General features: G+C 34.9%; 1 protein-coding gene across 3 annotated transcripts in view; it reads right to left on the bottom strand.

The window, feature by feature from the left end:
- The window catches only part of LOC150096456 (pleckstrin homology domain-containing family G member 5-like), a 322,023-nt gene that overhangs the window by 201,779 nt on the left and 105,949 nt on the right, over positions 1-14,295 (bottom strand). For all 3 annotated transcript variants that reach the window (XM_090408400.1, XM_090408402.1, XM_090408401.1), the window contains exon 6: positions 2,291-2,401. In XM_090408400.1, the coding sequence (XP_090264526.1) occupies positions 2,291-2,401 (111 nt within the window). The remainder of the gene's footprint in view (positions 1-2,290; positions 2,402-14,295) is intronic.

Here is a 14,295-nt window from a genome sequence, read left to right as displayed (position 1 = left end):
CACAATTAAAAAAGAACTCGACCTTCAATCCAAAACTTCATACCAACACCGTAATCAACCTTTCTTCAGTCACCCTGAAATCTGAAGCACTCAACAAGCTTTCATGTGGCCACAACTTTGCCATTGCTCCCAGAAAAATACCTAGTGAGGATATAATGATCCAGATCAAATGTGGAATCTGCCACCTCCCGAATCAAATCGCCAACAGTGTAAGACTGAATGTAACTTGTGTTCTCTTCAAAGCAAGACCACCAAAAACCAACATATCCAATAAGAAATATAAAGCTCTGCAGGAAATGAGGAATAATAAAGAAATAGTTATCACCAAAGCGGATAAGGGAAATGCAACTGTAGTACTTAACCAAATGGACTATGCAGGCAAGCTTAATGCTCTTCTATTAGATCGGGCTACTTACCTCCCTATCAAATACAATCCCACCAACTCACAAATCAGAAAACTTCACAGGCACCTTAAGAAGGTCACTACTTGGCCTGTAGAAGTTACTAACAGATTAAGACCGTTTAACTCTATACCCCCCCCTCCCACCCAGCCCGTATTTATGGGCTCCAAAAAATACATAAAGAAAATGTGCCATTACGTCCCATAGTGGATGGCATTGATTCCCCCATATACAAATTAGCTAAAAATTTGCCCAAAGTGCTCACACACACTATACTGGCAACACACCATCACACACAAAAAACTCAGCTCACTTCAAAGCCAGCATAGAAAACCTAACACTCCAACATACTGACATAATGGTCAGCTCTGACATCTCCTCCTTATTCACAAATGTCCCACTCAAGGAAACTTTAGAGCTAATCCAAGCTAAATTTCCTCCCGATATCTCAGCCCTATTTCAGTTCACAATGAACTGAGGCTATTTCGTTTATCAGTGAAAATTCTACAAACAAATAGAAGGGACAGCAATGAGTACACTCTCCCCACCCTTGGCCAATTTCTTTATGGAAACCCTTGAAGAAAAACCTTAGCCTCTGCCCCACAAAAACCAACCATATGGCTTCACTACGTCAATGATGTGTTCGCTATTTGGCCACATGGCTCTGATACACTCCTCTACTTCTTAACACACTTAAACAACCAATATCCCAGAATCAAGTTCACTCTGGAAAAAGAGGAAAACAACAGCCTCCCTTTCCTAGACACACTAGTCACCCACTAGCTTGGTGGAACCTTGGTTTTCTCAGTTTATAGAAACCTGCCCATACAGGCAGGTACATTCACCAACAAATCCCCCCCCCCTCACAAAATATGGAGTAGTGAAGACACTATACAACAGGACAAAACTAATCTGTTCAAACGACAAGGCCCTAAACACTGAACTAAATCACATCCTCAACACTTTCTCAGCCAATGGCTACGCCCCCTCCAAATACAAAAAATGATGAAACCAGTAAACCACAACTCCCTCCCCATTCACAACAAGGATACTCTAAATCCATCACCATTCCCTACATGTGAGGCAACTTGGAAAAAATTACCAAAATCTTAAAAAAACATGACTTGACCTCCTGTTACAGACCATACAGAAAACTGGCATCCCTTATCCGCTCCACTAAAGACCAAACCACTTCCCCTTGGGTATGCCAGGTCCCTTGCAGCTGTAAACTGTCTTACTTTGGCCAAACAGGCAGGACAGCAAATATCAGAAACACAAGGACTACATCCGATTTAACAAGTACAGTCACTCTGGTCTTGCAGACCATGCTCTTGATGCATGCCACAGAATACGGTGGAAAAAAGCTACTATAATATACCGTAGCATGGTAGCGTTAAAATTCGAAAGACTATTCATAGAATCAGCCTCAGCCCTAAGAAACTCTCCAAACCTCAACAAAATTGGTTGCACGAGACTGGCCAAAATCTGAGAGGTTTACATTAGCAGACTTTCAGCCCAACGGCCAAGAATACCTACTTAGGTATTCTTGGAGGCATCATTAGGACTTTTAGGAGAACAACAGCTTCCTCACTTCATTCTCAGTTACTGTGTTGTAGTGCCTACGTGCACATGCCTTTTTTGTAAGTTCCTTATTGAAGATGGCAACGTTACGTTGCCGAAATATCGGAAATATTTATTACAGTGTAATTTAATTTATACTCGTATCTACGTTGTCAATTCCTTAAGTGATTTAGTAATGCATAACCAACGTATAAGCTTGTCTACGAGAAGAAATTATGGTTATATTCTATACACACACACATATATAACAAGCTTAAATATAAAATCATAAAAATGCAATAATTCATTATAAACTAAAATGCACTTACTGTAAGATAAGCATTGAAAAGTTCGCTGGTTGCTCTTTTTTGCTTGATATATTCAGTGCAACGGCTTTGGTTTAAGCAGTATTTGGTGTATGGCTTGAAAATTTCCTCAAACTGTAAAGAGATTCAAATTACAGAAATACCTATGTACATTAAATTAAAACAATATAGTTTGTTATATTTTTTATATATACATTTCTGAACCCCCTTACTTAGTAAACATAATATGAGGACCTGCCCGTAAAGAGATTCAAATTACAGAAATACCTATGTACATTAAATTAAAACAATATAGTTTGTTATATTTTTTATATATACATTTCTGAACCCCTTACTTAGTAAACGTAATATGAGGACCTGCCCCTATGTCAGTCCATACTTTATAATGGAAACTTCACATTCAGCCAAATTTGTGTTGTATTATAAATATTGAAATGAGATATAATCAGTCTGTTACTTGTCAAGACTCCAACATTATCAGATCTTATATTTCTATCGTCTAAAGCACTTTGTACTGTATCAATCTACCTATATCTTGGTCTTCCTCTAGGTGGTTTTCCTGACAACCTGGCAGAGAACACTTGTTTTGCTAATCTTTCCTTGCCCATTCTGTTTAAGTGACCATACCACCTGAGATTAGCTCTGCTAACGCATTCCTGGATGCTGACAATGCCAAGTTCTTTCCTAATATCCTTGTTTTTAATATGATATTGCGATTGATGCTATCTGTTCACGCCTCTAATCTTTCTCAGCACTCACATATCTGCGGCCTCTATTCTTTGGTCAAGTGTTTTACTTCTGACCAAGCTCTCAGATCAATAAGTTAAAACTGGTTTGAACACTGTCTTGTATACAGCTAATTTAGTGTTCCGACTAATTTCTCTCTTATTCCATATGAATTTATTCAATTGACTTCCTAACCATACCAGCTTTGTTATTTCTTTGTTATTTATTTGTCTATTTCCATATTTAATTTACCATCTTCACTAAAAATCATACCTAAGTAGCTGAAATGTTTTACTTGATCCACAGTAAATTTTCAAATGATCCACAGTAAATTTTCAGTAATTTTCAACAATTCTACCTATTTTCATTGTCTGTCTTTTTAATGCTGACCTTCATACCATATCTATTACAACAGCTATTCAATTTAGTCAGAGAATCTTGCAGACTTGTAGAGGATTTATTTAGAAGTATAACATCATCCGCATAAAGCAAAGAGCTGACATTAACATCTCAATTTTCATATCATGTTTAATACCACTTTCCTTCATAATGTGATCCATATAGATAATGAATGACACAGGGGATAATGTACATCCTTGTCTCACACCAGATTTAACATTAAACCATCTTCCTGTACTTCCTTCAATTCTAACTGCTGACTTATAACTCAAATAAAGACTAAGCATTGCTTGATATAATGCCCCATTGACACCATATAACAGTAGCGTATTGAATAGCTTCTCTCTTGGCACCTTGTCATATGCCTTTCCAGATTGACAAAACTTAAATACAGTTCTTTGATATATTCCCATGCTTTCTCAACTATTTGTCGTAAAGTGAAGATCTGATCCTGACAGCCTCTATTTGGCCTGAATCCAGCTTGTTCTTCACCAAGCAAGCTTTCCTTCCACAATTCTTCTCAACCGTTTCTTAAGTATGCTTGCATAGATCTAGCTAGGAACACTCAGTAGGGAAATATCTCTGTAATTCAAACATTCAGTTTTATTTCCCTTTTTATATATGGGTACTATGAGAGCTCTACTCCAATCATACTTGAGCATTTCTGGTCGAATATCATCTACTGCTGCCGCCTTTCCACATTTCAAGCCTTTGATGGCTTTTTCTACTTCAAGTATTTATATGTATTCCTGACTGTATGCCTGTTGAGTGTTTTTTTATCACTGTGCTATCACTGCTTGCTTCATTTAGCAATTTTTCAAAGTAATTTCTCCATACTTCAAGGATATCTTTTTCTCCCATTTTCATGCCACCTTTATCATCTCTAACTCCTTTTACAGCACTCTTTTCACCATTTCTAATCTTCTTCAACAACCTCCAGAATATCTTACCACCTTCTTAATATTTATTTTCTATGTTCTTGCCAAAGTCCTCCCATGACTTTTGTTTAGCTAGTTTTACACAGTGTTTCGTTTTCTTACATTTCTCTCTGTATTCTCAGGAACTCTTTATATGCTTTCTTCTTTTCCTTCACTGCCTCTTTAAGTTCCTGTGTCCACCAGGGAGTTCTGATTTTTCTATCCTTGCAGACAACCTCACCACATGCCTCTATGGCAGAATCAATCAATCAATGTTTTCTTCAGAGTTTGCCATTGAATCTCCAAGGTTTGATTCTTGTTCTCAAACTCTTCCATCATTTCTTCAATAATCTCTGTGTATTTTAGTCTACAGCTCACATCTGAGAGCTGCTCAACTTTTATTCGCTTTAAAACTTTCTTACATGTTATTCTTTTCAATATGAAATTCAATTTTATCCTGCTCAAGACTAAATAGTGATCACTTCCAATTTCAAATCCTCTGTACACTAGTGTCCAGCACCAGGAAGAAAACATCACCTCAACAATAACATAGTCAATGAGACTTTTCTTATTCCTTGCCTTTCTCACTCCATGTGAATTTGTGCACATTTTTATGTTGGAACATGGTGTTAGTAATAACCAGTCCATGTCCTGAGCAGAAATCCAAAAGGTATTTGCCATTATTATTTGCTTTGCTCTTTTCTCCAAATTTTCCCAAAATATTTTTGTATGTCTGACAATCATTTCCTAATCTGCTATTTAGATTCCCAACAAGGACCAACTTTTCCTTTTTCATTGTGTCAGTTGCTTTTTCTAAAGTATCAAAAAATTCCTCCGTTTCTAATTTAGTAGAACCTTCTGTGGGACCACACAAATAAGTCTGATTGTCCAATTCTTCATTCTGATATTAGCCCACATCACTCTACTTGAAATTGCCTGCCATTCAAGAAAATTAGCCTCGTATTTAGTGTTGAATACTATGGCTACTCTTTCTTTTCCCTGATTGTCATTTCCTGAATATAACATTTTGTATTTATTGCTCAGAAAGATCTCACCAGTTTTTGTCTTTTTTTGTTTCAGTCACCACTATTATGTCGATTTGGTACTTATCTAATTCCTCAGCTAGCTTCATTTCTTTGCCATTCAGGCTTCTTATGTTGATAGTACCGATCTTTAACTCTGGTGATGTTGAGTTGGGGTGTGCTTTCAGATTTGTTCCAGTAGCTGACTTTTCGCTGTTCGCCCTGGTTCCCTGGCAACGCCCAAGCTGGCATGAAATTTTGTCATGTTGTACCATCATTTTGTATATTGGTTTAAATCAATAAGAATAGAATTTGGTTGGCTAAATAATTCAAACTCATAAAATACAAACACAGTTCTAAGAAATTTATGATAAGTAAAATTTAGTAGGGTTAGATGATCAAAATCTACTGATACACCACTGCTTTGCTTATTGGTGCTAAATGGTTGATGCTGTGTTTAGTAACCAGAATGTTCTTTGTGAGCTTCTCTCCAAGGATAAACCATCTCCTTTATCCCTCCCTGGTAATATCCAAGTTTCTTGTGATCGTTGTCTCTTTTACTGTGGATTCTGCTGAAGAAAAGACTACAGGAACACAATCTTATGTCATCTATAATAAGCCTAAGAGGTTTGGTCTAGCACAGCATGAAGTTGACACTGAACTACAGAATCTTCTGGTATGACTTGTCAACTATACTGCTGTTTCAAATATGATCATTTTTTCAAAGAGTGTGCTGAAGTTGTACTACATTGCTCCAACTTGAATCATAATGACAGCTTTCTTTACTAAAATTTGGGAGAGTCTTATCCTTATTAGCTAAAAACAATAGTTTTTAAAAACCTTCAGTCCAGTTTCTTTCAAAATCTCAATGTTAACATAGGTAAACAGAAAATAAAAATAATAATAATCCCGAGTTAGAACATGTTGCATTAAGAACTTAAAATCTGTAATACCATTAGATTTTAAAGAACATTAAACTAAAATTAATGTTGGAGAGATTAATTAAGAAAATAATGCAAGGCATTAAGCAGAATAACTGCAGTAAACAAACAGTTTTAAGCTCTCTAAATTCTATTGATGAATAAGAGCTTCAAAGCTTTATTTAATCTTTATTTTGATGTAACATTTTTCTTTTTTAATGAACTCTTTATCTCACAGAAATGGTACAACTGCAAGACCTAATTGATCACCCTCACGGTAACTGAATGTAATTTTGGTGCTCTTTTAAGTAAATCCACACATCTTCCTGTCTGTACAAAATAGCAGACAGGAGAAGCAAGGAATCCTGTTGGATGGAAAAGAATAGAAAGTTGATCACTGGAGTGTAGAAACAAAGCAAAATTGCAAACATTATGGAAGCAGACCTGAAGATTTATCTGATGCAGATCTTCCAGACTGGCAAAAATATGGGAATTTATACTGAGAATTTATTCTTTATACTTACAAGTATAGATAATGAGTGAACATCTTTTGGAGAAGAAACAAGAAAGAGAGTTGTAATAATAGTTTATAGACATTTCTAACTAGACTTTATTGGATGCTTCATTAACCTTTCCCAATATTTAGGGATTGAAAAATGCAGTCATCTGCTTGTACATGTCGGGAGAGCATTTTTAATTTGTTAATAATAATAAATCATAAGTGAAGTTTAACTGTCAGTTTTATATACAGCATACTGATTCTGTGGCATGTTTCTTGATACAGTGTAACCTCGGTTGTCGAACATAATTCGTTCCTAAAGGCTATTCGGAAACAAATTTGTTTGAAAATCGAAATCATTTTCCCATAAGAATTAATGTAAAATGAATTAAACCATTCCCGAGCCCCAGATGATTGCTTATTTAAACCTTTATAACAGTACTTCATGCATAAAATCGTATACAAAAACAATGAAAAACGCATAGAATCTTACACAAAAAGAATAAACAAATAAATAGATAAAATATAGACAAAAAAATAGATCGCCTCTTTATTTTTGAGTATTGTACAGATCGTTGATTTCGCCATACCGAACTGCATATAGCAAGATCTGAGACATGAACGCCATTTTTATGTTTGGATATGATTTCTTTTTTCACCTCTATCGTGGTTCTAACAACTTTTCTTTTTGCTTTGCTGCTATCACTATCCTTCTTTGGCCCATGATGGCTTATTTAATAATAATTTATTAAAAAAACCCATAAAACACAAAGAACATCAAGAAAAGGCACTGCAGATTCAAGAATGCGAATGAGTTTAAGGGAAAGTATGACAGGTATTGTGTGAATAATGGTTAGTATGCAATGTCAGGTCTCCCATGATGAGTCTTTTGACTCCATGGAGGCACCTTATAATAATAATAATATACAATAGGTGTCTTAAATTAATTAATTAATTCTCGAAATTCCAGCAGGTGTCTGCACTGAGCATAGGCTACGGTGTAACTGACGCTCTCCTACTGTAATCTCAGTCTGCAGTTGCCGGTTTGCTTGTTCGGGACCAGATTTTCGAGATGAGAGTTGTTCGACAACCGAGGTTCCACTGTATTGTAAATATTTTATATTTTAACTCATTTAGTGTAATGAGACATACTGGTCATTACAAACTGTACTGTTGATAATGACTATGTTGTAATGGAATACTGTACAATTAATAAGAGCAAGGATATGCATGCATCATAAAATTTTTATATTTAAAGAGAAATCAGGTATAAATACCAGCTATTCAAATAAAACACACTATGTGTTTTATTTTATTTGAATTATTTCTTTATGTATTTATTATTATTATTATTTTTTTTTTGCAGTAACATAAAATGGAAATAAATGAATTACCAAGAACAATAACTAGTTTTTATACAAATGATGGAATAAGTGAAACTTGAACTATTAATACTGGATATTAAAATTTGGAAAGATGTGAAAGAAGCATCAAATATTTTTATATATTTTCCCAAAACATAATTTCTTTATATCATTATCATCAACAATTTTTCTAAATATGTACCTGAAAATGCACATTTCTGTTTTTATGCATAATCGGTTTAAGTTCTGACAGATAGTCTGGATGTGGTTTTCCTTGTCTTTTTTTCCCCTTTTGTTGAGTTGGCTCAACAAAAACCAAAAAAGTATTTTCCCCTTGTATATCACCATACTTAGACTCCTTCCAAGCATGATTTGGAAGAGTGTGACAGCAGGATGTTTTGCTAGTCAGTTGGGAAGCCTCCTGATTTATTACTACGAGGTTTGCTCCTATGTACTACCAGAAGTGACCTTGTAGAATACTGTTTCACTGTTTTGTATAGTGAAGATCCTACAGTACAACTGGCCTAAGGGATATCACTTGCACCACACGTGAAAACAACATACCTACCACCTTTTCTACCAAACATTCAATATGGTTTCATCATGTTATGAAATCTTTGAAATTTGAATTCTTCCTTCCAACACCTAGATAGTTTTCTTCACAAAATTAATTCCATTCATCCAAGAATCAAATTTACTCCAGAACAATGAGCTTTCTTTTCTTAACTTTCCTTAATCTTCATTTATTCAGCTTATGGCATCACACAAACACATGCAAAACATAAAAGATTTAGAAAAAGAAATTAAGTTACAAAATAAGAACAAAAATCAAATTTTCAGATCTAAATGTTGTAGCCACTGAACTGCCTCTAAATGCTCTAAGTGGGTACTTGTTGGTGATGGATGCGATAGATAAGAAGATTGGTTTTCTGCCTCATAGTTGCATGCTGAAGAGGTCCACATTCCCCATTTGTGGAGCGAGTAACTGTATCTACCATAGTCACTCCGTACTCTATTGTGAGTTTCCCAGGTGTCACGAGGAATCTCATATGCAAGATGTTGACCACTGAGAGGCTACCATGGCATTGGAGCCCTATCAATCCATTCTGAGCACCATGCAGCTGGTTTGTAATTACCAAAAGCAAGTTTTGTGACATATACAACTGGAGGACATCTTGATTTTGATCAAATGAATACAGTATTTATATCATGGTGAATAGGAAGAGATGCATCTTCCAATATTTCATAGTAAGTTCCTATTTCTCCTTATAAGAGCCTCTGTAGCTCAGTCAGTATTGATGAAGCCTTTTGGTTGAAAAGACCTGGGTTCGATTCCTGTCCATGACGCGAGGGATCTTTATCTGGTCTCTTACAGAGGTAGAGGGTTTTTCATCCCTCAGAACAGGTAAACTACCCATGAACATACACGGATCTACAGTCATAACATATTTAATCCCTCACTAGGAGGGCTCAACCAGTCCTAAGGGAAGGTCAAGGAATGGGGGGACCCCACACAAATAAATAAAAATTTCTCCTTATATGGGGTAGTTCTATATGACAATGGGGAGTCAAAATAGAAGCACTGGTCTAATAGTACTGCATATAATTCACATTGTCTGATTTAAAACTGTCTTGATTTTACTTGTATAGTGACTGTTTTCAGCCAGAGACAGCTGAACAGTACTTGACTGTCGAGTATACTTATCCCAGTGCAGAATCACGTACAGTGGATATATATGTTCCCAAGATGTATCAGCAAGTTTGCTGAGAACAATATCCTTTGTTCCGAGTTTAAAAGCTATATTTGTAATATGTTTAGTATATGATAAAGTTTTATCCAAAATAACACTAAGAGACTTGGGATTATAAGGTAGATGTATCCCATTTAAAGTGAAGCTAGTCAGTCAGTTATTTAGATGGAAGCAGCAGGATTCTGTTTTTGTGATGCTTGGTGAAGTCTCATTTCCTAAAATTTTGACTCAGCATGTCCATGTCCCTGTTCAAGGTATTCTCCAAAACCTCCACTCTTATATGTTGCGTCATCCTTAGAACAGCCTGTTATTTCACCCCCCCCTTTGTTGAATTTTGAATGAAAATATTTTTACTAAGAAATATCTCATTCAGAATTTAACAAGGAAAAAACTAAAAGGGGAAATGCTTGTAAATAAGTGAAGATACCAATTTTGTTTAAAGAATTGTACTAATACAAACTTTGTAATATTAATTAAAGGTGAAAGATGTCATTTTTTTGTAAAAAGATTATAATGTAAGAAGTTTCTCTATAAAGATGTATGTTAGAGCATAATAACGAAGGATCAAAGTCCATTAACGACAACCTCGGATAAATTGTAGCCCAAGGCAATTTGCTTACGTGCGAACGGCACATGCACAGTGTTTTTTCCTGGAAGACGCAGCAATCGTATGGAAGATAGGAATGAAAGAGGAGTTGGGCAGAAAGTTCTGGGTAAAAGAGGGCGCTAGAGATACGGGGTATAAAACGGGTTTGTCCCCCTGTTCAAGGCTGTTTAGGTTTTTTTCATCTGGAGTTGCTGGAAAGTTCAGGTGGAGTCGGGAAGAGTTCCAGTTCGAGGTCTAGTCGATAGTGGGCAGCTATTCTCTGCTGTCGTGTTGCGATGTTGGGGGGAAGGAATAGATGAAGAAATGTTAGGTACTTTTCCGAGTAAGCCTGAAGAAACTGGCCACCACATGTCCATGTGGATCGATTCAATCCAAGCTGTTTCCAGTCGAGAATGCGATGAAAGGACAGAACAAAGAAGGCCAAACCTAGCCGTGAGTTATAATCGGCAAGGACGAGATCGAACATTCGGAGGGAAAATATAAAGAAAGGATAGACGGAATAAGTTAAAGGAATGTGGTAATGTAAAACCCTTTATAAATCCTTTGTTAACAAAGAACGGAATAATGTGTCATGGAAGAAATGAGACATAAGGTTATATAACTCTAAACTTGTATGAAGGACTACAGTGAGATTTTAGATACCAGTGTTTAGAACCAAATAGCTGTTTCTTTAATATTTGTCATAAGTTAATTTGCCATAAGTAATGATCTATAGAATTATCGATGTGAATGTTAAAAGAATATGTGTAAGATAGTAAAGATATTTAAGGGATGCTAGCTAGAATTTTGTGTAGTGAAATTAGCCTATTCTTAGATGTGATATGTGAATTACAGTTGATAAGTCTAACCTTATAACTTGGGATAACTCTATTCCTATCGTTTTTTTTAATGTAAATGTGTAATCTTTTGAATCTAATAAACGTATCTTGATTATCATAACTTGTTTTGTGCCTTGATTTGAATCCAATGCACTGCTTGCTAATATTTGAATCTGAGCGGGAGAGAAATATATGACAGAGACCAGACTGCAATCTAAAGTGTTTTAAGAGAGATAGATAAAATTGATATAAGGAGTAATTAATAGATTGATTTACTTTGTATATTTTCTGAAGATTACTTCTTGGTTAAAAGGAATTTCTAACCTAGGGATCTGGCTGGCGCAGCTTGAACAAAAAATATTGCCAGAACCTGATTAGGAGGTAACTCCAGACCATTAATGCTGAGGATCAGACTCTATTCAGAAGTCCATCCTTTGTCAATTTATTTAATATACGTAATCATTCTAAGAATCGGCCAAATTGTGTGGATAGATATAATGGTGAAAAGGATAAACGATATAAGCAGAAGAACACACACACATATAAAGGAAAAAAAATAAAGAGAAGAATTGTCACAATATAACACCTTCCTCATAGATATTAGCAACCTTCTCTCATCAACATCAAATCCGATTCAGTTTAGCTGATGACAACACTTTCCACTCATCCTACTACTCCCATTTGTTGTTCATTACATGTACCTCAGTTCTGTGTAACAGCCTCCTTTCCCATAAATTATTTCCAAAGACTACAACTGCAGGTCTTCAAAAAGAATATCAACAGATTACTTTGCTCTTGATCCAAACCTATATATGACATTTATTTGTTCTAGGCCTTGCAGCCTCTTGTGTGAGAAGTGGCATGAAAAAATCTTTCCTTCATGGTTACACGGTGATCAGAATTCATTATAAAAATTATGGAAACAAATAACGTGTTAAAGTAAAACTTCAGTTTAATATAAACCAAAAGATATAAAATATCTACAGATATATAAAATGATTACTTAAAAGAAATTCTTTGGCAAAAACTGCTATGTTTGAAAATTACACAGTGTCACTATAAAGCATTCCAGCAGGTTTTATCTATTTTTCACAAAAGGCTGCAAAGGCTAAAGCAAATAAATGCAACATGTGGGATGGGATCCAGAGTAAAGGTAAAAATGATACCTTGTAAAACAAAAATCAGGGAATGCACTATAATAATAAAAAAATATTATATTCAGTTTAATTACAATGGGTATAAGAATGCAAAATTCTAATGTTAAATATAAAAAACTAAAATAATAAAAATGTAAGTATTTACATATTTTTTTATGAGTCATTTAATGAAATGCATTTTTTTTTTGGTTAAAATTTAAATACAAGGACTAATATATTCCTATGCATTGTATTCTTTGTATTTAAATACAAATATAGTTAAAACATCCATATATATTGACATTAGCAAACAAAAGAAATTTCCTAAAATAAGTCTAATCATTAATGAAATTGCAAAAATAATATATAACAAGTAGAGGCATAATAAAGGTAATGTACTCGATTTTTAAAAGACATCAAAATTCCTTTTCTTTACTTTAGAGTCATAATCATCAAATTTATGATATGTAACTCAAAGAGTATAACAGCTCTACATGATTAAGATAACATTATTATTAATCTCTTACCAACAATTTTCCTCCTAATTACTCTATTACTTGTCAACACTTCAATGTTGTTGTTGTATGAGGGTGGTGTGAAAAGTTCTCGGTCTCGACCATAGATGGCGACACTATTGGCACAATTTTATTTCTAAATTTTTTTCATCTGTCATAAGCATCCATGTGAAATTGTAAGTCATTCTATCACGTAGTTTGTTTAGCTGTCTGAAGCAAAAGTGTTGTCTGTATCCCTTGAAATGGATAAAACTGAGTATCGTGCGGTTATAAAATTCTTTGTAAAAGAAGATTTAATGCCAAAAGAAATTGGCTGCCGAGTTCAAATGTGGCCATACAAGCCTTGAAGATGATCCACGTGAAGGGAGTCCAAAAAGTGTAACAATACCAGAAATCATTGATCAAGTGCATGATATGGCATTGTTGGAAGTTTATTTTGCACTTGGTTAGATTATAATAAATTTAATTTAATCCAAGTGCAAGCAAACAAAGTTTGCACCTGAAAATATCTTCAGGACTGAGATAAGGTGGTACATCTTTGGCAACTCGTAGCAAAGGTGGACCAAGCTCTCATCACTCTTTGTCTCGGTATCTCCCATAATGCAAAGCACATCTCCTTGCGAACATGTATACTGCTATGCATTAAGGGAAGGGCCACTACCCACAATGGTTTCAACCTTTATTGAGGTCTCATCGGTGGGAAGGCAGACCCAGAGTGGTGATACTAAGGCAGAAGCAATGGAGAGGCTATATTTCCCTATACGAGTTGCCAACTGGTGTACCACCTTATTATTAAATTACTCTGGATTTAGAGAAAAATGTTGGAAGTTTATTTTTTTGCACTTGGTTAGACCAGTGGCGCACCCAGGATTTAATCTTGGGGAGGGGTGAGTTGAACAGATAAAAATATTTTTAAAACAATGAATTTGCATTAAAAATATTTTTATCCGTTCAACTAAAATTCGTTAAATTTTATTCATTCAATAAAATTCATTAGGTAATTATAAAAATTTATTTAAAGAATAAAATCCAGTTTTCTTTTCTTTTTACAAAGCTCTTGAATTATTTCAGTCGTGGTTACATTAATCTCTCTCTTTCTGTGTGTATATATATATAGCAAAGGCCAGTCCATTCAATCGTGATTGTGTCATGGTAGATCTTAAATAGGTTTTTAAAAGGTGTAAGTTAGAAAATGACCTTTCACTGATGCATGTTGTTACCAGAAGCATTGCAAATATTTTTAATAAGTTATAGATGTTAGGATATATCATTTTGTCACACTTTGAAACTGCATCAACGGCATTTTTACATGGATCTATTGCAAATGGCTTTTC

Source organism: Typopeltis vanoorti, chromosome 18 (assembly GCF_054136105.1).
Source record: "Typopeltis vanoorti isolate ZY-2024b chromosome 18, IOZ_Tvanoo_1.0, whole genome shotgun sequence".
Lineage (NCBI taxonomy): Eukaryota > Metazoa > Arthropoda > Arachnida > Uropygi > Thelyphonidae > Typopeltis > Typopeltis vanoorti.
The sequence above is the reverse complement of the archived record's forward strand: the minus strand, read 5'-3'. Positions and strand labels throughout refer to the sequence as shown.